The sequence below is a fragment of the Furipterus horrens genome, unplaced genomic scaffold, assembly GCF_987537825.1.
Source record: "Furipterus horrens unplaced genomic scaffold, mFurHor1.1.pri manual_scaffold_10, whole genome shotgun sequence".
Lineage (NCBI taxonomy): Eukaryota > Metazoa > Chordata > Mammalia > Chiroptera > Furipteridae > Furipterus > Furipterus horrens.
The window spans coordinates 45,207,882-45,234,250 of NW_028327180.1; the positions used below are offsets into that span (position 1 = coordinate 45,207,882).

The window sequence follows — 26,369 nt, forward strand, 5'->3', positions numbered from 1 at the left end:
CCACTGGGGCCCATTTGTACCCGGAGTAACGTCACGAACACGCCCCACCCAATCAGAGTACTGCGACGGGCTTTCTACCGGGTCGGGTCCAGACACTCCTTAAAGCGACAGGCAGTAATTTACCGGATGGACAAAAGGGCCTTGAGCCAGGATGAGGAGGAGCGTTCCCCAGTCCACTCAGAGCTCTTGGGGTGCTCTCCTCCCCCCTCCCAATGCGCTCTCGCGCAGGCCCTGTGGATTGGGGCCCCCCCTACATGCTAGAGTTCGCAGGCCCCAGCAGGTCGTAGGCGGCTAGTTTCCCTTTGCTTCAGTAACTATGCTAACACTCATTAAGCGGTCCTACATGCCAAACGATGTTAAAAGCTTTCCTTTCATAAAAATCTCATTGGTCCATCACCTCCACTCCGCAGAGGAAACTACTGTTATAACTGAGTTCTTCACGTGGGGAAACCGAGGCAAACGGACTAGTCCAGTATTTGCTGAACGAATAAATGGGCCAACTGCGGTGAAAGGAGACCACTCGGGACTCCAGCTCTACAGCCCTCCTCACTCCTTGTCTGTGGGCGGTAAGCAGGCGGGCAAGCTGGCTGGTAACAGGGTAAAGCTGCCCGCTCCACGTCCGGCGGAAGTCTGCAGACATGAGCGCAGCCCGGGCTGCCATCTCTGTGCACCGAACTGAGCATCCTCAGTTTTCTTCGACAGAGGCTCCACAATGCGCTTGTCATTAGCGAGGTGGAGGAGTTGGCCGCACAACATCCGGGTGAACTATTGGCTTCCGCCTCCTAAAAGAAGCGGCCGTGCTCAACCTCTGCACCCCGGAGGCGCGGTTGGGGTAGGAGTTGAAAACTGAGCATCACAGAGGTAGAGCAGATGGAAAATATAGGCCCCATCTTTCGCCACGCGCTCTCTCTCTCTCCAAGAAAATGTATTTTCAGTTCCTACCAAAAAAAAAAAAAAAAAAGCTGCAAAATTGTTTCAATGGTTCCATTCATTCGTGGCGCGGGCCCTTTAAAGGGAGGCACCACCCACTAGACTGGTGCGCGCTTCCCGCCACTGAGTACGAGCTACAGGCAGGACTAATTTTGGAAGTACTACTGACGTAGGGCAGGCGCTGGAGCTGCTCCCGGATGCCCATATAAGGACAGAGGCCGGGATCTCCATACAGGGCAATAGCCAGCTTCTTCCGGGCGTGCGTGCGTGGGTAGGGCCTTGGGCTCCAACACGCCCCTTTCCTTTCCCCTATCCGGGCAACTAAGGCTGGCTGGAGCCCCCGTCTTCCGGACCCGCGTTTTGCGAGGCCGGAGAGGAAGGTTTCGCTTCCCTCCCGGGAAGCCAGGAAGGCGTGAAGCCCGCCCGGGAATGCCCCCGTGAGCGGACAGGAGTGACCTTAGGGCTTTCACTGACGCCATTCCCCAGAGATTACACAAAGACCTTGCCAGCACTGGGGACGACTCGGTGAGGACCCCCTCATCCCTCTCCCCAGTTATTTCTCTCTACAAAGCCCCTTCTTGGATATTACTGTTCCTACCCCCAAAAATTCTCTCAGGCACCTTTGGAGGATGCTCAGTTTCCGCCCTCCACACGTGGGGACTCAATTATTCCCCCAAAAGTCCCCATTCAGCGTTCTTTCCTGCCACACACTGCAGTGACCGGCTGAGAATGTCCAATCTCCCCACCCACGCACCACGGAGACTCCACAATGACATCTGAGGCCCAAGTACTATCTCTGAGACCCCACACAGCGAATCTGACACACACAGGGACGACCCTCCTTCGAGGACTTCTTCATAGGTCCCACCATCCTCCAGAGGTAGATCAGAACCTCAGGCAACTGCTTCCGCGCACCCCCCTCCCCCCGAACAAAGTGCTTTCCCGAAGACCTCACAAAAAACGGCCCTGTGTGACTGAGACCCTTTGAGTCCCTCCCCAAACATTCCTGGCCGCTCTCCAGACGGAGACCCAACAACGCAGAGGACTCCTCTGGAGACAGTCCTCAAAGCCACCACCACAAACCTCCCTCCCGCGACCCCCAGGCTCGCACCCAGTAAGCATCCCATGCCCCAGAAGCATCTCCGGGGCGCCCACTAACGGCTACCGCGCCCCAGGGTGACCTCGATGTGCCCCTCCTCCGTAGGAAAAAATAGGGGAGTTCAGCAGAACTACTCACAGAAAGCCCGCGTCTCACTCCACCGGAGGGGACGACCACCTTTTTCCCCAGCCCTTCCCAAACCTGCCATTCCCGACCCTGAGTTGGCACTATCTCCCAGGACAGGATCCGGAGGCAGACCCAAGGAGTCCGTTAAGAGGATCTACGTATCGAACGAGCCCCTTCCCCAGCCACAATCTTGTCTGATTTTAGGGAGGCTACTATTATTTACATTGCCCAGAAGGGAACTGAAGTTGCGCCGCAACCATTCGAGGGGCTGGGTCTCGAACCGAGATATTTTGAGTTGTAACTCGAACCGGGCCAGACAGAGCTAGGGAAAGGCTATGGGCGCTGCATACGCGAAAGCGAAGGAGCAGGCATGCGCACGGGAAGAGGTCTGTTTCCACAACCAAGATGGCTGCGGAGGGGGCGGGAGTTCTGCACTTCCGGCCTCCGAGGTCTCTCTCTCTCTCTCTCCTGGCAGTCCCGCTCTCGATGGTGGTACGGGTCACGTGGCGGGGGCGAGGGTGGTGGCCTGTTCTCCACCGCTGGGAGGAAACCTGCTAGCAAGGCCGAGAGGGAAGGGGGCTTAGCCTCCGACTGGGGGGGTGGTGACATGTCTCTTGAAGACCCGTTTTTTGTAGTCCGAGGGTGAGTGACAGTGATGGGGGAGGGCAGAGGGTGCTCGGGCCCCTGCCAGCCAGTGCGCGGATGGGGGCCGCAGCGTGCCAACAGGTCCGGGGGTGCGCGGGTCGGGATCGCCCGGTGACCCAGTGAGAGAAATATGCAAGGGGATATGGAGGTCCTCTGAACCCCCTCCCCCACTCATTTGGGGGCGCAGCGAAGGGCAAGAGGCCCGCCTGCTCCCAGCAGCGCCCGCTGTGCCCCTGCCTGCAGCGAGGTGCAGAAGGCGGTGAACACGGCCCGTGGGCTGTACCAGCGCTGGTGCGAGCTCCTGCAAGAGGGCGCAGCGGTCGGACGCGAGGAGCTGGACTGGACGACCAATGAGCTGCGGAATGGCCTGCGCAGCATCGAGTGGGACCTCGAGGACCTGGAGGAGACCATCGATATCCTGGGGTGGGGGGGGGGGAGAATTGGCGGGCGCTCTGGGAGAGCCCATTTGCAGTGGCAGGGGGAGCTGGAAGGCTGGATACCAGGGAGGGGTTGAGAGGTAGAGGAGGGGGTTGTATTTGGCTCTGTCCTTGACTCTTTACCCGCGGCCTACGCATAGTGGAAGCCAACCCAGGCAAATTCAAGCTCCCAGCTGGGGACCTGCAGGAAAGAAAAGTGTTCGTGGAGCGGATGCGGGAGGCGGTCCAGGTGAGGCGAGGTTCTGATGGGGTGAGGATGGGGAGGTGAGGGTGTTTTCACTCTCTGATGCTGTCCTCCTCCCCAGGAAATTAAGGACCATATGGTCAGTCCAGCAGCCGTAGCCTTCATGGAGAGAAATAATAGAGAGGTAGGGCATCTTGACCCAATATCCTCATCGGATCTTTTGGGGTGGCCTTCTCCTCCATGTGTGTTTGCCTGTTTCCTGGGAAAGTGTATGTCTGTCCCTTATGTGCAGTGCCCATCGTTCCTGTGTGTAGTTCTAGCTCTCTACCCGCCTGCTTTCTGTGTGTGTCTACTTGAGCCGTCACTGATTGTATACACCCTTCTGCCTTCTCCTGGAGGTCTATACCGGTTTCTCAGGGTGGGTGGGTGGTGTCTGTATACCTATCCCGTTTCTTTGTTCTCTGTGTTACAGCTTCCAGCATATATGCCTACCTTTTTTCTCTGTGTATGCACTTGACCCATCTGAGTGCATCCTGTCTGCCTTTTGTATGCACACCGTTTCCCTCTGGGTGTGCTTGCCTTGTGTGTATGCCTGCTTGTGCCTTTGTGTGCATGCTCCCTAATGGCTGTCTGTACACCTTTCCCCTTTGTGTTGTGTGCCCATTCTTCGCATGTTGTGAAACCAATACCTCTCCCCATCCCATCGTAAGCCCACATGGGGTCTGGGGAGGGTAAGGGAATTGAGGCCCACACCAGCTTGGAGTCCTATAGCAGTACCCACATGCATTCCTAGTGTGCTGCCTTGGGGATTAAAGTCCAAATTTTTACAGATGTCTGTTTATGTGGTAATAAGTGTTCTCCATAGATTAATTAATTTCCTCATTCCAACATAAGGAAGTAGGGATTATAGTTTTCCCCATTTTACAGATAGGGAACTGATGCACAGGGAAGGCAAGTGGTATGGTCTTGGGGTCAGTCATCTTGCTAGTAAGTGGGTCTGGGGAACCCAAGCCACCCTACTTCAGAGACTGCCTTACAAACCAAGTCTAAACTTGCCTGTGTCTGGCTCTGTGGTGAGTGGGCATCCATCCCTGAGCCTGTGATCTATGTCCCTCCAGATGCAAACAGGCAGGCCAGCCACCCAGAGGTCATCCAGTGACCTGCTAGACTCCAGCATGGTCTCAGCCACCTCTCGCTACATTGAGGAGCAGCAGGCCACACAGCAGGTTTGTGTGGATAGTTGGAGCTGTGGGCTGGAAGAGCCTGCAGACAGACAGCTCAGGGCTTCCTGATGACTGCAGTTCCCAATCTGCAGCTGATCATGGACCACCAGGATCAACAGCTGGAAATGGTGTCTGGGAGCATCCAGGCTCTGAAACATATGTCCAGCCGCGTTGGAGAGGAGCTAGATGAGCAGGCCATGTGAGAACAGGACCTCCAGGGTGGGCGGGGAGCCTGAGGCTGGCTGCACCCAGGGACCCCTCAAGGGCTAAAAACCATCTTGGTCTTGGCAGCATGCTGGACGCCTTTGCTCATGAAATGGACCACACCCAGTCACGGATGGATGGGATCCTCAGGAAGATGGCCAAAGTATCCCACATGACAAGTGGTGAGTCCCCTGGGGGAGGCAATTGGGGGGTGGGGGGGCACAGGGTGGTGCTGCCATTCTCCTGACTTCTGACCCTTTCACCCCCAGACCGCCGACAGTGGTGTGCAATTGTGGTGCTGTTGGGAGTGCTTCTCCTGGTTCTCATCCTGCTCTTCTCTCTCTGACCCTGGCCCTCCCCAGGGGGCTGATTCTTCAGGCTGGGGGAGCTGGTAGGGCCCTGCCCCCTGGGAGAAGGGGGTCATGCTTGGGGAGCTGTCCCAAGGCTCTCACCCAGAGACAGTGGGACCCTCGGTGCCCTGGGTCAGAGCCTCTGCCACTGGTCCTCTTTCAAGTGCGCTTAAGGGGTGGTGGAGGTAGGAGGCCCTCAGAACACCTTGCCCCATTTCTATTTCCAGTGTCCAAAGCCATTTATTTGCCTCTGTGCTTTCTACATGTGCCAACTTGGAAATAAAATCCCAGCCTTTTTTATACATATTTATATTATATGGTATGTTGACTCAAAACATGTGGCTGTCTCCTAAATGGGAACTCTAAACCCATTTACTTGCACTATGGCCCAGGTGTGTGTGTGGGTGTGTGTACACATGTGTGCATGTTAGGAATTTCAGTGGTCAATATTGGGTGCAGAAAAGACTTACGGTTTATTTCTTGGTTTTCATGACGGATCATTTGATTACCATTGAACATTTCAAACCATGAATTTTTCTTGAGCTTTTGGAGTTCAACCTGAACATCTTTTGCCTGTTTTGTGCCAAGGTAGGTACATGCCTTAGCCATGGAACTGAGTCGTCACTTCTGAGGGGCCTCTGAGTAATGCTGGGCCCCACTGCACACCTGGATTCTTGTTCCCTATGTGATGGATGCATCCCTCTAACAAGGCAGCCTTTGTCAATATAAGGGCTTTGCCATAGAGTGTTCCTGAGTATGAAATGATTTCTGTAAGCCGGGTATACTTCTAAGTACTGTGACCCTTAGATTGTCATTAGATGTTTCTATCCCCCACATTAGGTCATCAGGTATGGGAATCGCGCATCTCATTCATTCACATACATGTTATAAAGTGCTCTGTTTGTTATTCCATGAGGCTCATTTGTCAAAATCTTAAAAAGAACTATGTACAGAATCCTTTTTTATGCTATGGTTGAGTTGTCGTCATTCATTCTGTACTTAGTTTTAAGTCTTTCTGGGGTTAAAAGTTGTGCTCTGGGAGTCAGATGGGACAGACCCACCTCTGGATTTTTGTTGCCATTGCTATTGGCCCTTAAATCCCCTTCTTGGCAGCTGAAGCAGGACTTCAGGACTCCAGAGGGGCTGGTCTTAACTGAAACATATCCAAGTCACTCTATGAAGTGCAGTACAGTTGACCTATGAACAACACAGGTTTGAACCATGCAGGTATATTTACACACTGATTTTTAAAATAAATACTGTAAATGTATACTTCTCATTTCCTTAATGTTTTCTGTAGCTTAAAGAGTGCAGTATACAGTAGAGATACAAAATATGTGTTCATTCACTATATTATCAGTAAGGCTCCTGGTCAATAGTCAAGTATTTTGGAGGAGTCAGAAGTTAAACACGACTTTTGACTGCATGGGTAACCCATGTTGTTCAAGGGTCACCCTCAACTGTATTAGTAATTTTCACGGATACTTTGAGCTCTCCTTGAGTCATGGGGTAGTAGTCCTGGACAGAGATGTAGCCTTCTTGTCCACCTCCCAGCAAAGATCTTTTGTTGACTTGATGGGACCCCTCAGGTAGTTAACCTTCGGAGCTGCTTGAAATAGCTATGAATCAATGGTACCCTAAGGCACCACCATGTCTTTAGCTTGCTCCATGGAACCTTTTGTCCTTTCATATTCTTAGAATCCTACAGCTAGACTTGCCATCTCAACTTTTGGCCATTTAGCAGCTGTGTGTTGGCTCAGGATGGTGAGGGGTGTGTTCATGTGTCCCTGGTGGGGGGTTGTCAGACCACAGGGCAGCCAGTGAGTGGGTCATATAGTCCATTCAGTGGAGCTGCTGCCCTTATAGCTTTGGAGGAGCTCCCATGGAATACCCATGCAAGATTTAGGGGTCACATATGCAGGAACAGCCTGGGAGCAGTATTGTGAATCTATATTGTGGGGTGGCCTGAAGAGTATTATGAGTGGAACTTGCTGGCAACCTGGGCCCGTTTCCATCTGAAAAGAACATGCTGTCCCTCCTTACATTGATGTTGACATGACATTTGACATGGGAACTCCCCAGTACACTGTGAGCCATGACCTTGCTGTGTTTGTCCACTTTGAAGCCCCAGGCACTGAGTATCCCTTCCCAGTGAGCAACATGCAGCAGGGCTGTTACAAAGGCGTTTAGTTTATTCTCCTCATCAGTGTCACTGATGTTCTCATGTTCACATTTCCCAGTGCGCTCCTCTCCTTACAGTAGTTAATGTGCAATCTCACTTAACAGGCCGGGGTGGGGGAACTCGGCCCAGAGCAGGGCAGGTGTTGGCACTCCACGTGGACACAGCAGATGGCCTGTCCTACGGGAACGAGGGGCAGCCAGGGGAGGCGGGGGGGGGGGGGCGCCTCCAGTCTTTTTTGCGTTGGTCAGTGATTCTCCATCCCTGCTCCTTCCTGGCTGCCCCCGGCAGGGGTGATGGGGGGCATGCAGCTCAGAGCAGGGCAGGGGGAAGAAGGAAAAGCAGCAGGCTGCCCGGGAAGGCAGGGTGGTTGGGCACAGGGGTGGCTCCTGGGGTAAGGCACGACCCTGTCTTTGGCTCTCCTGATGAGGAAGTTCCTCCCCTGCACCCCTGCCCAGCCCCTTTCCCCATACCCCCCAGACCAACATACAGTCCATGGAGCCAGGGGCACCTCCTGGGGTCCCTGAAACAAGGGGGCTCTGCCACCCAACCCAGTGCTGCAGGGGTATGAAGGACAAGGGCAAGCCCTGCCTGAGGACAAGGCAGGGAGGGGCTGGGCAAGGGTCTGCCCAGAAAAAAGGGTGGGGAGAGAACACCAGTCCCAGGAGCTGGCCCCCAGCTAAGGCCTGGAAGGGGGAGAAACTGGGGACTCCTGCTTCCTTTTGGGGGCTGGCTGAAGTCCCAGCCCACCCTTCTGTGGCCCCAGGGGCCCACCAGGTGACCAGGATATTGTGCTTTGGGATGACGCTGGGGTAGGGTGTCAAGGCCAAGATGAAAGGCAGGGGAGGTGCGACTAAGGTGCTTGTGCTTTAGCTGGGGGTGTCGACTCCCCCCCACCCCCCATACACGTTCCTCCCCCCCACACACTCGGACCAGAAAGAGTAGTGCCAGGATCCCAGCCAGACTGGACACCCCTCCAACCACCAGAACAAGCAGATGCTGGAGGGACCCCTTTCCCACAGGCTGGTGGGGACTGCTGGGTAGGTGAGAGGGGAGGCCTCCAAATTAGATTTCAAAGGTCCACTGGGGTGGCCCCCACCCACCTCTGGCAACCCCATGCCTCTGGAAGCAATGGGCTGTCAGACTTGGGGAAGAGACGAGAGGTGAGGCAGTGAGGAAAATTATTGGAGACAAAAATTGTCAAAACACACCCGGCATAGGTGGATGGGGAGTAAAAATAAACAAGAACCCTCTGGTTCACACGTGAAACTCAAAAATATCAAAACCACTCGCACTGGATGAGGCTAGAAAGAGGAATGGTTAGAAAGAAAATTCAGCAAACAACTGCTAACAATGGAGTGGGTCCTGCCCTGTCCCCAGAACTGGGCTCTGCCAACAGGCTAAGACCAGGGATACCCTTCACATGTAGCCCTGTGGGGGAGCTGACCAGACCCAACAGAGTCCCAGCAATTGCTGGGCCTGGGGGTCCCACCTCAGAAACGTGCACCCACACTCCACACACACACAACACATTCAACCTGCCCCACCCTCACCCCCATCCTGCCTTCCATGGCCCCCTGGGACCAAAGGGGACATCAGACATAGTCCCACTGGTTTGAAAAATAAAAGGAATCTTATACTTCAGTATTTCATTAGCTAAAAAAATGTTTTAAAAAGTATGTACAGGGGATGGGGGCTGGGAGCCCTGCTGTGGGATGGGGTGGGGGAGGGAGGGAAGGGTAGCAGCCCACCAGCCTGCTCCCGTGGTTCCAACCCTGGTCCCACTGCCTCTCATATCTTCATTTGTTTAAAAGCAAAACTTCTACACACGCACACACACACGCACCTATGAGCCCCGAAACCTCTCATCCTATCCTCAAGAGACCCTCTGTCTGCACCCCTCACTCAAGACTTGCCCCTCCCAGGCCCCAGGGGACTGATGGGGGCAAGAGAGGCTGAGCACAGGGTGGGGGGGAGAGAAGGGTACTGAACCCACCACCACCTGTCAACTTAGGTCAGTCCTGGGATTTCTCTGAGCCTCAGTTTTCTCAGCTGTCACAAGGGCAGTCCTCACAGCCTCGCCTAACCCAGCCCCAGGCTCAGGGACAGACGAGGGAGATAGGAAGGCGCTTTCGGAAACATGGAAGCACTGGGAGGTGGTGGCAGGAGGGGTCCTGAGCACCCCTGAACCCCTCTGCAAGTCCCAAGGGGCTGCCCCCAGACCGGCCCCTCCCCTGCCTGGCCTGGTTGAGTGGAATGGGGAGACAATTGCTAGGGGTTAGGAGAGGGGGAGCAAGTGTTCCCCAACTGTGCACAAGTGTGTGCGAGAGAGAGAGAAGGCCACGCAGAGCTCGCACCACTGCCAAGCCTCTCCCAGCCCACTCGGACTGGGGTCAGGGATGGGACGGGAGGCCGAGGGGCCGAGAGCATGCAGCACACCCCGTGGGTCCTGGGGAGGGACAGACAGTAGCTCGTGACCAAGATGGCAGGTGAGGGTGACAGGAGGGGGAGTGTGACGGCCTCGTGGAGGGCCTGGTGGGGGTTACTGGAGGGCTTCGGCTGAGGGGCCAGGCTCGCCATCGTGGCTGGCTGTTTCAAAGCTGTGCTCCACGCCCATCATGTCCGGCTCCAGCTTGCCCGTGTCACTGATGAAGGCGGTGTAGGTGTCACCCTCAGGCGGCTTCCCCTTGGGAATCCAGCTCTTCCGCACGACACGGCGGGCATTGGTGCACATGTCAGCGGCGATGGCATTCATCTCGCTCTCCTTGAAGTTCGGGGCAAAGTTCTGGCAGTAGTCTGTGAGGTGAGGGGACAGCTCAGGCCTAGTGTGGCCCCATTTCCCATCCCACCAGCAGTCACGCGGCCATGCCTTTCCCGACTCCCTCACGCCTCATCCACAGGACACCCTGGAATCCCTCTTGCAGGTGAGAGAACAGAAGTCTCACAGACAGCAGGCTAAACCACATTAGGTGGCGCCATGCCTGACTGAGCTCTGCCATGTGTGGGGATATGTGGGCTGAATGGGGTGGCCCAGTGTTCTGGAAAAATGTGGATCATTTGCCAGAATTTAGGAATTAAGAGATTCCATGTGCAAACTTAAAAGAGTTCCCACCTGACAACTGACTGGGACCTGGCTGCTTCATAACTTCCATGACCACCTTGTGTTTGAAGATCCCCCTCCTCACACCCCCACACCTGACACAAGTTTCCCTTCAGTGCCCTGCCCCACCCCCCACCCCAGGAAGAAATCTCTAACAGTCATAGCTTTCCTCCCAACAAGCCTAGATTGAACCTCGGAATCCTTGACACCAAACCCTACCCACATATCGGGGCCAACACCAGAGAAATGGACCATCTGCTCACCCCAGGCCCTACCCCAGCCCGCCTCCAAAAGGCTGGACACTCACACTTGACAGCGTGGAGGACGCGACTGTCCAGCGGTTTGCGTCTGGGGTCATTGGTGGAAGAGCGGATGCCGGTGCCACAGCTGTTAGCCAGTGTGTTCCTGGGGAGGAGGTTATGGGGGAGGGGAGTCAGGCCCTCTATCCTGGAGGGGGCATGGGGCAGCTCCCCTACTCCCTGGGCTTTGACAAGGGCCTCACCGGTCAAAGAAGGAGGCCAGGAGGCGCCGCAGCAGGACCTTGTGCCGCGTGCCCGCGCTGACATGGCAGTTCATGAGCTGTGCCCTTGTGATGTACACATTGGTGCCTAGAGGGAGAAGTCAGAGGGTGGCCAGGCCCACTTCTTAGAGCCCCCGAGCCCCTCCCCAACAACCTGCCCCAGGGCAGCCTCATCAGCATTCAGGAAAGGACAGAGATGGTGGGGCACTGTCCATGGGGCCACCTACATCATGCTGGGCCCACCTAGTATATGTGTAGTTTTGCCAGCACAGCCAGCTAGCAGTTAGAAAAAACAGGTGGCAAGGACTTGAATTCAGGCACCCTGACTTTGAGTGTCAAATTTTTTTAAATCCTCACCTGAGGACATGCTTACTGATTTACAGAGGGGAAGGGAGGGAGAGAGAGGGAGAGAAACACAGATGTGATCAACATTGACTGGCTGCCTCTTGTGCCCCAACCTGGGATCAAACTCACAACCCAGACATGTGCCCTGACTGGGAACCGAACCTGTGACCTTTTGGTTTATGGGACAATACTCCAACCAGCTGAGCCACACTGGCCAGGACCAAGGGCCAAATTCTTAACTATAACATAGTTAACACTCACACCACCCAAGAAACCCCTCATTTACTCCCTGTGGCCATGATGTCCCCCAATGCTTACACCTGCCTCCAGGACAAAAACCCAGAGGCCAGTCTAATGTGTATCAACACAGAGGGTGTCAGCTGCCTCAGGACAAACCTAGAGGGTGTGCTGTAAGCCAGTAGCCCAGGGGACACAGAGGCCCAGGGTGGAGGGAGAGGGGGATTTGAGGAGCAAGTGAGGCCAGCCTACCTGTCACCAGCTCTAGCTTCTCAGAGGGGTCACCCTCATCGTAGAGCTTGGGGTGGCAGCGGTTACCAATCTGGTTAATGAGCTCAGCTGGGAGAGACGCTAAGTCTTGCCGCACCCGGATGCGATTCCGGGACTCAGGGGTAACCTGCTCAGGGAGAGCCTCCACCTTCTCAGCTGCAGGGAGAGAGAGAAGTATGTGTTAGGGGTAGGGGTGGGGGTGGGGTGGCGGGGGAGTGGGAAAGGCGTCTCACCGCTCTGGCCAACATTCATCATGCTGTACATGGTGTACATGTTGCAGATCTGCCGGTACTGCTCATCGGTGCCCTCCTCGCCTGCATCCTCCTCCTCATCCTCTTCATTGTGGTAGGAGCCGGGGCTGTCACTGGTGTAGGCGCTTGAGGTGCCCGGGCTGGTCCGCTCAGACACACTGGGCCCGCTTACCACGCCCCCTGTTGCTGCTGCCGCCGCCAGGGCCTGCTGAGGTGGCCGGTTGGTGGCCAGGTCCAATGTGGAGAACCTGGCCATCTTGCGGCTGCCATTGCCACCGCTGCTGCCACCAACTCCAGCCTCCTTCTGGCTGCTGTCCCACAGCCGCTTGGCCACGGGCGTGCACTGCACGGAGTCCGACTCCTGCTGCTCTGTCTTGACACGTGACACAAGGGGCAACGGGGTACTGCAGGCCGTCCAGCTTGACGTCTGAGCCACGGGACTCTGGGGCTCAGAAGACGGAGCCTCCTCAGCATGTAGGCCTTGGGAGTCACAGCTCGGGGAGCTCACCTTGAGGAAGAACTCGGTACCCTTTTCCATGATCTCCTGGATCTGCAGGAAGCCAGCTGTGTACATGAGCAGGAACTGGTCCCCCATGTTCATGCTCAGCCGGCCTGTGTAGCAGAAGCTGAGGATCTGCTGGAAGGACTGCGGCTGCACAGCCGCCGGCAGCTCTACCACCGCGCTCCGGCTGCTGTTGAACAGGTCCCGGAAGTAGGAGCTGCTGGCAGCCAGTACAGCCCGATGGGCCTTGAAGGCATGGCCCTTGACCACCACAGACACATCACAGTACAGGCCCTGAAGTCGCTGCTCATTCAGGCACTCCAGAATGCTGTTGCCGAAGTTCGGGATCTCCATCTGCAGGGTCTGGGCCATGGTGGCAGCTGTGCCGGGGACAGGGGAAGAAAAACAGAGGGATGGGGTCAGTTGGCATGCTCTCAGCCACATGGATTTGCTGGGGCATCAAGAATCTCAGGGGCCACCCATTCCTTCCATTCCTTTAGGACGGGCTGTCAAATCAGCCACATCAGCTACAGGCCAGGGTAGCTGCATGCTGTGCCTTGCAGACAAGAGGGGAAAGGCAAATTTACATATAAGTGCTTAAATATGAGGTGAGTTAACAGAGTGAATGCCCTGTGAGCATAAAGTATCACTAGCATTCCATGCATGGGAACTCCCAGAGGGCAGGGTTATCCCCTTTTCCCCAGAGCATCCACAGCACTGAGCACATGACCCCTAACCACTATTTGTTGAATGACTAAATGACCACCCTAGAAATCCTGAAATGGCATGAGAACACCACTAGTAACCAGGGAAATGCAAATCCAAAACTACAACAAGACACTGTTTCCCATATTCACTAGGCTGGCTAGAAGAAAAAAGACATAACAAGTGCTGGAAAGGATGAGAAATTGGGAGCCTCCTACACTGTTAGTGGGAATGCAAAATGGTGCAGCTGCTGTGGAAAACCATCTGGCAGGTCCTCAAATGGGTTAAGCATGCAGTTGCCATATGGCCCAGCAATTCCATTCCTCACAATTATACCCAAGAGAAATGAAAACATACACCCACAGAAAAACCTGTATGTGAATATCCACAACAGCACTATCGAGAATCGCCAAAAGGTGGAAATAACCCAAATGTCCATCAAGTGATGAATGAATAAACAAAATGTGGTCTCTCCATACAGTGGAATATTATTCAGCCACAAAAAAGGAATGCCACAATGTATACGAATCTTGACATTATGCTAAGTGCAAGAAGTCAGACAAAAGGATCCCATATTATATGATCCCATTTATATGAAATGCCCGCAACAGGCAAATCCATAGAGACAGAGAGCAGATTAGTGATTTCCAGAGGCTGTGGGGATGGGAGATTTGGGGAAGGTGTGAGCAAAGGAAGGCAAGGTGCCACACTGTGATGTGTAAGAAATAGCTATCTGGCCATTCAGATGGACCTAATTATATATCTCTTATATTGGGTCTTTGTTTAATTCCTGGTTCACAGACCTGGGAACCCCTGGAATTTCCTAAGTCAGCGGTTCTCATCCTGTGGGTCGCAATCCCTTTGGGGGTCAAACGATCCTTTCACAGGGGTCGCCTAAGACCACTGGAAAACACATATATAATTACATATTGTTTTTCTGATTAATCACTATGCTTTAATTATGTTCAATTTGTAACAATGAAAATACATCCTGCATATCAGATATTTTATATTACGATTCATAACAGTAGCAAAATTACAGTTATAAAGTAGCAACAAAAATAATTTTATGGTTGGGGGTCACCACAATGTGAGGAACGGTATTAAAGGGTCACAGCATTAGGAAGGTTGAGAACCACTGTCCTAAGTGCTGAGAGTGAAAAAAAGTCTTCTGTATGTTAAGGAGGTGACTTTTGGGATCACCTAAGGATGGGAGCTAACGGACCCAACCATGTGATTAGAGGAGTGGAATTTCTGGGGAAGGGAGAGGGGCTGGAGATGGAACCAATCTCCAACTACAAGTGATATAATCAGTCAGTCTATGTAATGAAGCCTCCATAACAACCCAAGAGGATGGCATTCAGAGAGCTTCCAGGACAAACATACGGAGACGTTGTCAGAGTGGCTTGCCAGGAGAAGGCATGGAAGCTTGGGGCACCTTCCCACTTACCTGGGCTGGCCCTAGGCAGCTCTTCCATCTGGCTGTTCTGAGTTATATCATTTTACTATAAATCAGTGATCTAGTTAAGTGACCTGTTTCTCTGAGTTCTGTGCGCAGCTCTAGAAAAATACTTGAACCCAAAGAGAAGTTTGTGGGAACCTCTGATTTATAGCCAGTCAGAGAAACACAGTAGACAGCCTGGACCTCTGTGCGACTGGCACTCTTTTGAGTTGGAGGGGGTCATTGGAACCGTGGCCAGTCAGTACAAGCACAAGTAACCTGGGCTTGCATCTGATGTCTGACATGTGTTGAAGAAGCAGTCTTGCAGGACAGCCCTTAACCTGTGGACTCTGATGCAATCTCCAGGTAGTGTCAGAATTAAGTTGAATTCTTGGACACATTTTTGGTCTTGGAAAATTGTTCGTTGGTGTGGGGGAGCCCAATCCCTCTACCCTAAGTGGAATCGAGTCCAGGAACCAAACTTACAGGGTTTCCAGGAACTCAAACTCAGTGCTGGCGGGGTCGGTAGCTCGCCCTGTGTGAGGAGGTAGGGAAAATTGAGGCACCAAGTAGAGGCAAAGGACAGAGCCCAGAGAACCCCATCCAGGAGCGTGGCAGCCCTGACCTACCTCTTCAGACTGCCAAAGGGAAACTGCTCTGGGTACTGGGGCCCAAGTGACCAGGGCCAAGGTGGTCAAAGGAGGTGGCGGCACCTAGCTCCTAGCAAGGTGCTTCAGAGAAGGCTCACACCCCAAGAGGGAGGACCAAGGCAGAACAGGTATGCCATGGAGCCAGAGGCCCCAGACCTGGGTTCTGATGTCTACCACGCGACTCTCTAGCTGTGTGACCTCTGGCCAGCTCCTCACCTCTCTGTGCCTTAGTTTGTTTTAACAGTAAAACGGGGATTTATGCATCCAACCAAGCCCAATGGACTGCAAGGTGCTGGGCAGACAGCCCTGAGGGTTGTCACAGAGCTCTGTCTAGAGACACAGGGAGAGTTAATTACAGTTGGGTGACTGTCATCTGGCAGCCAATCCTGAAGGCAAGGCAAAGGGGTGGGGGGATGACACACAGAGAGCCACCAACAGTCTTGGGCAGGAAGGAGACCAGTGTGGCTGGAGGGCAGGGCTGCTAGGGTGTGGGACAGGTGGAGCCTTGGCCTGGTGAGGACCAATATTTTTGAGACTGAGGCCTACATCAGCTTTGGAAAATTCACAGCAGCAGGGTTGAGGGCAGAACACAGGACAAAATACTGATGTGGCAGTGACAGGGAGGAAAGAGAGGAAGGAGGGGAGGTCAAGATGGGGTCTGGCTTCTCTTTGTTAACCCCTAGTCCCCTGCCAACCCTGGTGGGAAGCAGGGGCAGTCCCTGGTATAGGGAGATGCTGTAAGATGTAGGGTGGGGGGACACAGGGGTTCTCTTATTCCATACTGCAGCAGTCATTGACCCTGGACAGGAAGCCACCCATGCTCTCACCCGATGCCCAGGAATTGGGGGGGACAGTGTTTTAAGAGCTGTATGTACAGTTTCTCCTCTAAGGAGACTACTACTCATCCATGAGAACAGGCATTTTGGCCAGATTTGTTCATGATCAGTAACTCAGAACAGAAGCAGAGGCTCAATAGATATTTGCAAATGTGTTAAATAGCAGAGAGGGAGGTGGACACAGCACCAAGGCAGAAAAAATAAATGAGTTCAGTTTGGGATGGGGCAGCTGGCAGGGATCATGCACAGGGGAACAGAGGGCCAAGGGGCTGCGGATATGGCTGCTTCTGGGGCTGAAGGGGGTATTCTAAGGGATCCCCCTAAGTGCACTCAGTGTATCAGGCACCACTGCAAGCACTCTCCAAGGGCTACCTTCTGAGGTGAGTGCCAGGATTACCCCCTTTATGGGTGGAGACCACAGCTCAGCACCGCCCAGACCCCCCTCGCCCCGCCCCAGAATTGGTGCAGCTCAGCGAAGAAACACTGACAAAGGGGCTTCTAACATTCTGAACCTGACATTCTGGCTGAACCTGACCCCTAGCCTCAGAGTGGAGCACCAGGGCTTTGAAGCTTTAGGTTAGCAATTGGGGGAGGGGGCACAGGATGACAATTAGTGCAAATGGTCCAACTAATCAGTACACAGGGCATGGCATTGGGGTGGCAGGTCTACAAGCTACAGAGACCTGGTGTGGCCTTGCTGCCCCTGCAAAGAACAAGTTGGTGGTAGTGGTGGTGGTGGGGCTTTGAGATGACAGTAAGGGCCACAGGGGACCCCAGAGATGTACCTGGGGCTCCCTTCCCAATCCAGTCTGGTGGGCTCAGAAGGAACTACCATCTGCGTGTGTCCCTGCACAAAGCAGTCACCCACACTAGCCCTACAAAGGAAGGTCCATAGAGCCCTAATGGGCTCCCAGAAGAAACAAGTCTAAAGCAGCTGGTGCCTGACCCAGGTCACCTGCTTGCTGAAAAGTGGTGGGATGGAGCCAGAGGTCACAGTCTCCAAAGCACCCAACAATTTTGTCCCCATCAAGCTGAGCCCTTCACCCCCACGTATCTCAGGCCTGGGGCGCATTGCGTGGTTCCCCCCATGGGCCAGGCCTTTGGCCAGGCTGTGCAACCTGCCTGGAGTACCCTCCTCCTACCAATGCCCACATCTTCCTCCTCCACCTCAGCTATGCCCCCTGCTTTGAGAAGTCCTGGAGAGGACGCCCACTTCTGCACTTCCCACTCCTAAGCACCTATGCTCACCTCTGAGAGCACGAAATTCCACTAGACTATAAACTCCCCAAGGGCAGAAAACTATTTGAATCTTCTCTCCTCTCACAACTTGGCATGTGTTAAAAAAGAGGAGGTAAACACACAGCACCAAGGACTTTACTCTCCCCCAGAGCACACACAGAGGAAAAGCCATGAAGAGCACACCAGGACCCAACCACAACCTGACTGGGCACCTTGGACCTCCAGGCCCCAGAACTGTGAGAAAATAAGTGTCCGTTGTCTAAGCCTCCCTGTCTATGGTCTTTTGTTATGGTGGCCTAAGCTGACTGAGGCACAAAACACCATCTACTCACCCACAACTCTGCGGCCTGGACCTCCCCGTGGGTGCCAGATTTGCATACAGCTTATAGATGCCAATTCAATATGCCTGCTACACCAGAGCCCCGTCCCTCCAAGCCTGCTTACCAGAAAGTTCCCCACTCAGGCCCAAACCCTAGACTGCCCTGGAGGGGAACGGCAGCCCCCAGCCATACACAGAGCCGAGAACCCTCCCAGCAGTACTAGTCCTGGTCTGCACCTGAGCAGGTCTCCCAGTGAGATGTGAAGCCGTAGCATGCGGTTTCCATGACCTCCCAACAGTCACTCAACAAATATTTGCCAAGCGCCTGCCTGGGCCAGGAAGTGTCCGGGAGCCTGGGGTGGCAAGGGACGTGGTAATTCAGAATCACACAGTCAATGTGCTGCATGCAGGGGACTCTCATCTTGTCCAGGAGAGCTAAGATCTGGGGGCCAGGGAGTGGCAATCTAATGAGACAGTGTTGGGCTGGGGCTTTACCCACAAGGCACAGGGAAGGCAAGCAGAGCCTTAAGGGAGAAGTAGGCGTGGCCCTTCCAGAAAGTAAAGGAAGGTGAAGGGTTGGCACTGGGCTGTCATTGCTATGGATGGAACTGGTGTCCTCCACCCTACACCCCCATGTGCCTGTGTCTGAAGACAGGGTCTGTAGGAGAAAATTAAGGTTAAATGAGGTCACAGAAATTGGGCCCTACTCCAATAGGACAGGTATCCATATAAGAAGAGAAAAATGTATTTCCCTCCAAGCACATGCACAGGAAAGGCCATGTGAACCCAACCGGAACTTGATCGTGCAGGCATCTTGGACTTCTAGGTCCCAGAACTGTGAGAAAGTAAGTGTCCATTGTCTAAGCCTCCCCATCTATGGTCTTTTGTTATGACAGCCTAAGTTGACTGAGGCACAAAACACCATCTACTCACCCACAATTTTGCTGTGGAGCCCTGGCCTGGACCTCCCCGTAGGTGCCAGATGCGCACGTGCCTCAGATGCCAATTCAATGTGCCTACAACTGAGCTCCCAATCCTCCAAGCCGGCTCTGGCTGTAGCTATCACCAGAAAGTTCCCCACTCAGGCCAAGACCATTAGATTTACCCTAGACTCCTTTAAAACCAGTGTTCACCATCTGAGCTCCGAGTACCACCACTAGGGCCCCTGCAATGCATACTGGGGCCCTGCCTGCTCTTAAGCCTTCTAGAAGACTGTCCCCAAATGGCCATAGCTCTTCATAGCCCCAAAGACAAAGCCTCTCACAACCCTGATTCCTTTAGTCGCTTCTCCCACTTGGTTTTTCCTCCTTGGCACTTCCCACTATTTAGCAAATGAGATGTGTCCTTGGCTTTGTGTCAGCTCCACTGGGGCAGGGCACTTGGCCTGTCTGTTTCATGCTGCTGTGTTCCCTGCTCAAAGAATATTTACTTCCAACCTAACTCTCTTTCCTGTTCTACATTAATGAGACTAAAGCAGGAGTGGGGTTCAAAAGGGGTCCCTGAGGCTGGGCAGAGGCACCTGGTGCACCTCAGTGGGAGCTGCTGGAGCCTACATGGAGGGTGCTGTGCAGACATGCGCCCTCCTCTGAGGGCTGCACCAGGCGGGTGGCCAGCAGTCAAGAGTCCCACTTAGGGCTCAGTGTAACTGAATGCAAACAAGTGCTTATTCTGCTGGCAAATGAGGCTGTGGTGCGGGTCTGGCTGGGGTGCAGCAGGCCTGAAATGAAACAACTTGTATAGCCAGCAATTCCTGGGAGTGGAAACTAACTGCCAGCTCTTTGCGACGGGACCTCTGAATTCTCCAGCCAGCAGAGGCTGGGGGTACTGATCTGTGCCTTACCAGGGACTGTCAAAGGCCCAGATATTCTAGCTAACTTTCCAGGGAAGTTGTGATTGCCCACTGACATGTAAACAAGTTAAGGGAAACCAACCCCAAGCGTAAGAAGGACATAAGGCCTCTGGAAAGTCCCACAATCCATTACCCAGTTCAGTAGGAGGTGGCCAGATCCTGCCAGAGCCGGGGGGGGGGGGGGGGCGTGGGGGGGGGGACCCTGGCCATCGGGACCCTCTGTAGGGACTGAATTATCTCAGGCAAATGTTTGCTAGTGAAGCACAAAGTGCTATCTAGTTGTACAGATCCCACTGTTGGCATCTCTAGTTTTTAAAGTATGTACACGTTTAACTCACTTTTTTTCCCCCTGAGAAGCAGCCACTAAATCCGTGGTGGGGGAGAGGATCCACGATAGTAGCTGGCAATCACATTGTCCCTACTTTGCACCAGTGCCCAGCAAGGGCTCGGGGTGTGTGTGTGTGTGTGTGCTTCAATTTTGCGGAGGAAACGAGTCTTTATACCATGTAAAGATGAGATTGAGGGCCAGAATCACACCCAGGCCACCTGACTCCTGACCAAGATTTAGGAGGCTTTCTGACTATGGCTGGCCATTCACCCTAAGCATGGTCCTGTCGTTCCCTACAGCAGGCAACTGCTGTGACTAGACTCATTTCAGAGATGGGAAAACTGGGGCTCAGAGAAGCCAGAGTGGGGGAAGGGAAGCCAGGACAGGCCAAGGCCAGAGCTGGGGCTCTTTATCCTTGCTGGGCATGTCCTCTGCAGAAATGGGATCTGCTGCCCACCTGGCAGCTCCCACCCACCCTGGGTCCAGGGTGCCCTCTGAGAGCCAGGCACGGTGATGTTCTTTCTGCTCCCCCACGGAGGCCATCTACCTTCATCCAGCCTCCTATGCTCTTCTCCACTCTTCCTTCACTGCTACCTCCAGGGATGAGCAGTCTAGCCTGCTGCCTCTCCAACCTCCCACTCTGTCCTAGCAGCCCTGGACAATCTAGCCTCCACCTGCAGCAGCTCCAGGAGAATCTAGCAGCAGCCTAGCTCTCTTTCCATTCTGACCACAAGCCCTCCTTTCTGAGATATATCTACTTCCTTTGTGTAGTCACACCAAAAGTTCACATGGGCAGGAGCCATGCAAAAACCCTGAGGTGTCATTACTACAACTGACACTGCAAAGGTTGGAGGGGCTGAGGGCGTTGGTTACTGTAATGGGGCTTGCTGAAATGTGCTTGGACACCACACAGGGCTTGGCAGGGCCTAAGAATTGGAGTCTTATTATTTTACCAGGCTCAAATGTCCCTTAAAAGCTTCCTGATTAGAATTATACTTCCCTTCCTTTTCACTCCCAGGAACATTTATCTATCATAGTGCTTGCCCCACCATCAGTCTTCCCAACTATAAAAGGGGCAATAGCAGCAGCAACTTGACAAGGCTGTTTCAGAGATTAAACCACCAAGTAACCCACCATGCAGTCAGTGCCCAGTAATGTCAGCGGTTAATATTAACTGTGTCCCCTTCTGTCCATCCACCTAGCCCTCACCGGACTGCAAATTCCCTGACAGCAACGGAGACATCTTATGCCTCTCACCATCTCCCAAACCTTATGTGATTTTGCAGTAACCGCTAGCACTTAACAGGGGGGCACCCCCAGTGCCTTCACAGCATCACCTGGTCACACCCAGACACTAACTTCTCACGTAACCCTCATCGGTGGCTGCTGCCCCACTGCTACCCTTGGGGACAATTGTTCTCTGTGGTGGGGGCTGCCCTGTACATTATGTGATGTTGGGCAACACCCTCTGCACCCACTAGAGGCCAGTAGCACTGCCAGACCAGCTGTGACATTCCCAAGCATCCCCTGAGGGGGAAGAATAGAACCTGGTGGAGAACCGCTGACTACAGGTATGCCTGCTATTCCTCACTTATCAGATGAGGAAACAGAGGTGATCTCAAGACCTTTGCCCAAGGGTCTCATGGCCAAGCAGTGTGACACAGGGTGGTGCTAACAGAGGAATCTGACTTTCTCCACTACAGTGTTAGCTCATCTTAGTCCAGCCAGCACTTAAGTCATGGTCCTCACAGAGGACCTGTGAGTCTTTAAAGACAGAGACCTTGACCAAGGAGGCAGCAGGGGAGAGACAGGACAATAACTACAACCAGACACTGAACACAAGACAGCTACCTGCTCAGTTCCATCTCATGGCCTCTGAGGTTCAAAGGGCTTTCCAGGGGGAGATGGAGGGGTGACATTCTCAGGTAAGGGACCCAGGATCAGAGGCAGGGAGGTAGGCACGCTTGAGCATGGCAGGAATGGGCTTAAATGAGTTCAAAATGTGCAGAAGTGCTCAGAGAAGCCAGGTACCCAGGAAAGTGATCCAGGGTAACAAGGGTGAGGGAGTACCCAATAGGAGTGGCGGCTAGTATAAACACCACTTCTGTGTCTTCAAGCCCGGGCAGTTCATCACTGCCTCGAATGCAGTAATCCCCACCCAAGCTGGCAGGGCACCTTCTACATCAAGAGCTTTGGCAATGACACTGATGAATTCTCAGTCAGACCTCACCATTGACCCCAACAACAGATCCTACAAAGCCAACCAAAGCTCTCATCTCCTCAGTCCTACTCAAGAATCTCCTGGGGCTCCCCAATGCCTGGCCAAGGCACCAGATTGTAAAAGACCTGGGATGCATGCCAAGGGGTCCGGACTTGCATCTGGAGTATCAGGGAGACCCTGAGACTGGGTGTTTCCTTTCTGTGAATAGCACTAAGAATGTGTCTGCATATTAGGGTCATTCCTTGTTCCTTCCCTCATGAAGACAAGATATTTAGAGCACTTGGCAGGAGCCTGGCACATGCTCAATAAAGGCTCTCAATGGGCTGTCCTGTCTGCCTAGAACATTTGCCCCTCCCTGCCTCAGTACCCCCCCCACAGGCTGATGATTTCTTATTATTCAAGGCTCAGATCTCCCAAAGGCCTTCCCTGACCATCTCAGCTAAAGCTCTCCCTCCCTGCCAGCACTCACTATCATTTTCCCTTGTCTCACTAAGTTCATGAACACAGAAATAACAGAAATGATATTATTGATCACTTGTTTGTCTGAGGTTGGTCACTTTCACTACAATAAAAGTTGCTGACAACAGCTCTAGGAGCTGTTATTCAGGGCTGCTCCCCCAGCCCCTAGCAGGGGGTCGCGCCCTAGTGAAATAAAACTGTCCCAAGGAACACTTGTTGTATTCCCAATCCCCTACAGATTATGGACTCCTCTGGCACCCTAGGTCCTTACAGAAAAGCAGTTACTAAACGTGCCTTCCACAACTCCAGGCGCAGGCTCAACCATTGTCTTCTTCTTTGCCACCCATACACCACAGCCAACTGCCACCAGTCTCTGCCCCTGTTCCAGCTGTGTGAGGTAACCCCTCCTGTCCTTACTACCTAGCTCAGAGCTCTGTTGGGGCCCAGGAGGCCCCAGCCTCAGCCCAACCAGGCAGGGGAAAGGCCTCTTTACATGGGGCTGCTGGCCCAGTTCCCACCCCTCCTCGAACCAGAAGGCCAGCCAGAGAGGACAGAAGGCCAGGACCCAAGCAGAGGGCAGTTCTAGGAATTATGGGGAGACTGGTGGAAGGGAGGGAATGAGGATGACTACCTATCATTAAACCCAGATCTACCTGATACTGCTCAACCCAGCAGTCTGTGGCTCCTGCCTCAGGTTCTAGGCTCCCAAGTCAATGTTCCCAGGACAAACTGGTAACAGCTTTGTGATTAGCTCAAAGAAAAGGAACAAAAAAAAAAAAAAAAAAAAAAAAAAAAAAAAAATATATATATATATATATATATATATATATATATATATATATGTACGTTGAAGCTTCAGCGTCATCGCAAGATGTCGATTCAACACGGGAGGAGACAGATACCATGTCACTCCCGAGTCGGACTGCACAGCCATTCTTGGCGGTGCAGATAGACTCTGAAGAAGCTACACCATCGTCTCTCGAGACGGACGGCTGCCGACGACGATATATATGTACGTACCAGCTCCTGGGCCCAGCCCCATTCTCATGACTGCCTCCCCCTGCCAGTCCACAACTCCATCACCTTTGACCTCTTGGCTTGCAGAAGGGAAATGGGGAATGAGGTATGACCAGGCATCTGAGAAAGAAGCTTCCACTTTTCCAACCCCCTGGGATATCAGGAAGTCTGTCCAAAAGGATACTAACCCATCTCCTGGGATGGCAAGAGAAGAGAGAATTCCTGCCAAGAAATCTGGAAGATTGGGGAGCTCCTCCAGTCATGACCTTCAAGGGCCAGCTCGGGTGATTGTGGGTTCGGGTTGAGGGTCAGTCAATCCCAGTCTGCCAGTGTCTAGTCATGTGACCTGGGACAAGCCACCCCAAGCCTCATCTCTGTACCACAAAGAAGGCCTAAACTGACCTAGTGGTGGTGAGCAATCTATGAGCCACCAGAAAACTCAGCACAAGCCTAGCCCAGGACAGCACCCCGGAGGCCAGTAGCCCCAAGGGCCTGGGCCAGGGTGTAGGCGCCTGATTTGATCCCCTTCTTGGTGACCTGCCCATTACCCCATCATAAGCCTCCAAAACACAATGAACAAAACGTTATATACTCACCTCCCAGTTCACCTCTAGGGAGCTGGTGCCTGGGAAGCCAAGGTATAAGATGGTGGCTGTGAGGGCCCAGCCCGCTAAATTTAAACCTCAGGCTCTGGTCAAATAAGTGGAGAAAGATTCTAGGACCCTTAGATACTCAGGTAAGAGCAGCTGGCCTGCCTTTGTGCAGATTTATGGGATGGGGGTGTGCAAGGGCCACCCCCATGGTAAACAAGATACCAGAGCTAGGTGTTCCCAAACTGCCCACACAAACACCCACCTGGCGGGCCAGAGCCTTAAAAACAGCCAGCAGAGGCTTGCCCAAAGAGTAGGTTGGGGACCCAAAGCCTGACGGGAATTAAGTGTAGGAAAGAAGAAACCCCTCAGGTTTGGTTCAGAGCTAACATCTGGCCGGGAAAAGGTGGGGGTGGGTGGGTAGTAACATCCTGGCACAGTGACTTTCGAACAACACTAGTTTCTCGGGACCTGCCTTCACACCCCCATTAACCTAGCCCAAAAGCTCCGCTTCTCCCCACTCCCAAAGCTCCTACAGTAGTTCCTCAACTTACCTGACTGCTCCAGTATCTGGACTTTCCCCCTCAACATCTCTCCAACCCTAACCTCGGGTGACCCCAGCAAACATCTCCGAGACCTCCTATCGGTCCGCTCCCCCAACCCCCCATTTCGAACTAACTCCGCCCACACCCACCCTGCCCCACTTCCTAGGCTTCTCAGCCGCCCCCAAGCCTGTAACCTGACCCACCCACCTCGACCAGAGACAGTACCTGCAAGGCCGGCCCCGCCCCGCCCCCCTCCGGGCCATTTCCCTCCGGCCGCGCCGCCCTCCCTTCCTCCCCGCACTCTGCCGGCCCAAAGCCCGACTCCTCCTTCCCCTCCCCCTCGGGGCTCCCCGGGGGCCTCCTTACTTTATCCCTTGGGCCCTTCAACTTGCCCGGCCTCCCGGCACCTGCCCGGTCCCCGCTTCGCCCCGCCCCCCTGCGGGGAATGAGGGGACGAGGTCCGGGCCGGATCCCACCGTTTTCCAATCCCCGCGGCCTGGCCGGGGGCTGGACCACTCAAGGCCGCTAGCAGGGGCCAGGCTTCCCCTCACTCGTCGGCCCAGCCACAGTGCGGGCTGTGGACCTGGTTCCTTCTTCCCCGGAGGAGGCCACCCCTAGCCCTCCCCCTTCAGTCCTTAGCCGGACCTCGGATGCCCTCGGGCCGCCCCGGCGAGAGGAGGCCGGAACCCAGCCTGGGGCGGGCCGCCTCACCTGCGCCGTGGCCGTGTTCCGGGGGCTTCTGGCGTGCTCCGCAGCGGCGGCTGGGGCCGCGCCTGGGCCCGGGGCGCGCCCCCCTGCGCCGGGGCCTCGGCCTCCGCCTCCGCGGCCTCCGCGGCCTCTGCCTCAGCAGCAGCGGTAGCCGCGGCGGCCATTCATTGTGGGCCAGGCCGCCCCAGCCGAGCGCCGAGCCAGCGCAACCCGCGCCGCCGCCGTAGCCGGGCTGGGGAGGAACGATGGTGGCCCCGCCCACACACCGCCCTCCGTCCCGCCCCCTAGGCGAAGCCAGTCAAGCACCGAACGCGCCCCTTCCGGTCTCCACCTCCTGCCTCAGCCCCGCGGAGTCTTCCAGTACCTGTCTGTGTCTGAGAGTTCGAATCCCGACCACGCCACCTTCTAGTCCCGCGACCTCAGTCAAGTCGTTCTGCTTTTCGGAACTTTAGTTTCCTGTAAAACGCAAACAATATTGTCTGCTGTTATTGTGTCAGGCACTGTTTTAGGCTCTTTATGTGAATGATCTTGTTTAAACGTCACTAACATTTTTATATAGGAATTATTTTACACACACACACTATAGAAAACGGGAAACAGAGAGAGATAAAGAAATCTGCTAAAAATTACAGAGTAAGGAAGTGGTGGCAGGTGTCAGGATTCAAACCCAGGGTCAAGAAGCCACCATAAAAGTTAACACTCTATGCCAGATTACGTTATAAGCATTTTACTTTCACTAACTCGTTTAATTCTCATCACAACCCAATAACGAACTTTAAAAAGTTCTACCTATTTTGTAAATGGGGAAACTTAAGAACAAGTAGCAAGGCAAGCTGGGATGGAACTCAGACAGCCCAGAC

At 53.9% G+C, this 26,369-nt stretch overlaps 2 protein-coding genes across 3 annotated transcripts; one reads left to right on the forward strand and one right to left on the reverse strand.

Annotated features, from left to right (window-relative positions):
* The first annotated feature begins 2,510 nt into the window (after positions 1-2,510).
* Positions 2,511-5,504, forward strand: STX10 (syntaxin 10). Of its 2 annotated transcripts, none has more exons than XM_090289740.1 (8): positions 2,511-2,647; positions 3,044-3,213; positions 3,372-3,466; positions 3,543-3,605; positions 4,540-4,647; positions 4,737-4,843; positions 4,936-5,030; positions 5,118-5,504. In XM_090289740.1, the coding sequence occupies exons 1-8, from the start codon at positions 2,526-2,528 to the stop codon at positions 5,192-5,194; spliced, it is 837 nt and encodes a 278-aa protein (XP_090145866.1). In that variant the 5' UTR covers positions 2,511-2,525; the 3' UTR covers positions 5,195-5,504. The 2 variants fall into 2 exon arrangements, with proteins under 2 accessions (XP_090145866.1, XP_090145867.1); XM_090289741.1 differs by lacking the exon at positions 2,511-2,647 and adding an exon at positions 2,713-2,797.
* A 2,192-nt stretch (positions 5,505-7,696) lies between these two features.
* On the reverse strand, positions 7,697-25,677 carry NACC1 (nucleus accumbens associated 1). The gene is made up of 6 exons (XM_090289743.1): positions 25,513-25,677; positions 12,083-12,982; positions 11,832-12,005; positions 10,980-11,085; positions 10,785-10,882; positions 7,697-10,173 (listed from the first exon to the last, which is right to left on the reverse strand). The coding sequence occupies exons 2-6, from the start codon at positions 12,972-12,974 to the stop codon at positions 9,920-9,922; spliced, it is 1,524 nt and encodes a 507-aa protein (XP_090145869.1). The 5' UTR covers positions 12,975-12,982; positions 25,513-25,677; the 3' UTR covers positions 7,697-9,919.
* Between the last annotated feature and the right edge of the window lie 692 nt (positions 25,678-26,369).

Coding starts and splice junctions, on each gene's coding strand:
- STX10 (XM_090289740.1), top strand. CDS start 2,526: ATGCGCACGGGAAGAGGTCTGTTTCCACAACCAAGATGGCTGCGGAGG. Junction 4,844..4,935: donor GAGCTAGATGAGCAGGCCAT/GTGAGAACAGGA, acceptor TGGTCTTGGCAG/CATGCTGGACGCCTTTGCTC. Junction 5,031..5,117: donor AGTATCCCACATGACAAGTG/GTGAGTCCCCTG, acceptor TTTCACCCCCAG/ACCGCCGACAGTGGTGTGCA.
- NACC1 (XM_090289743.1), bottom strand. CDS start 12,974: ATGGCCCAGACCCTGCAGATGGAGATCCCGAACTTCGGCAACAGCATT. Junction 11,086..11,831: donor GAAGCTAGAGCTGGTGACAG/GTAGGCTGGCCT, acceptor TTCTCCCTCTAG/GCACCAATGTGTACATCACA. Junction 10,174..10,784: donor CGTCCTCCACGCTGTCAAGT/GTGAGTGTCCAG, acceptor CTCACCTCACAG/ACTACTGCCAGAACTTTGCC.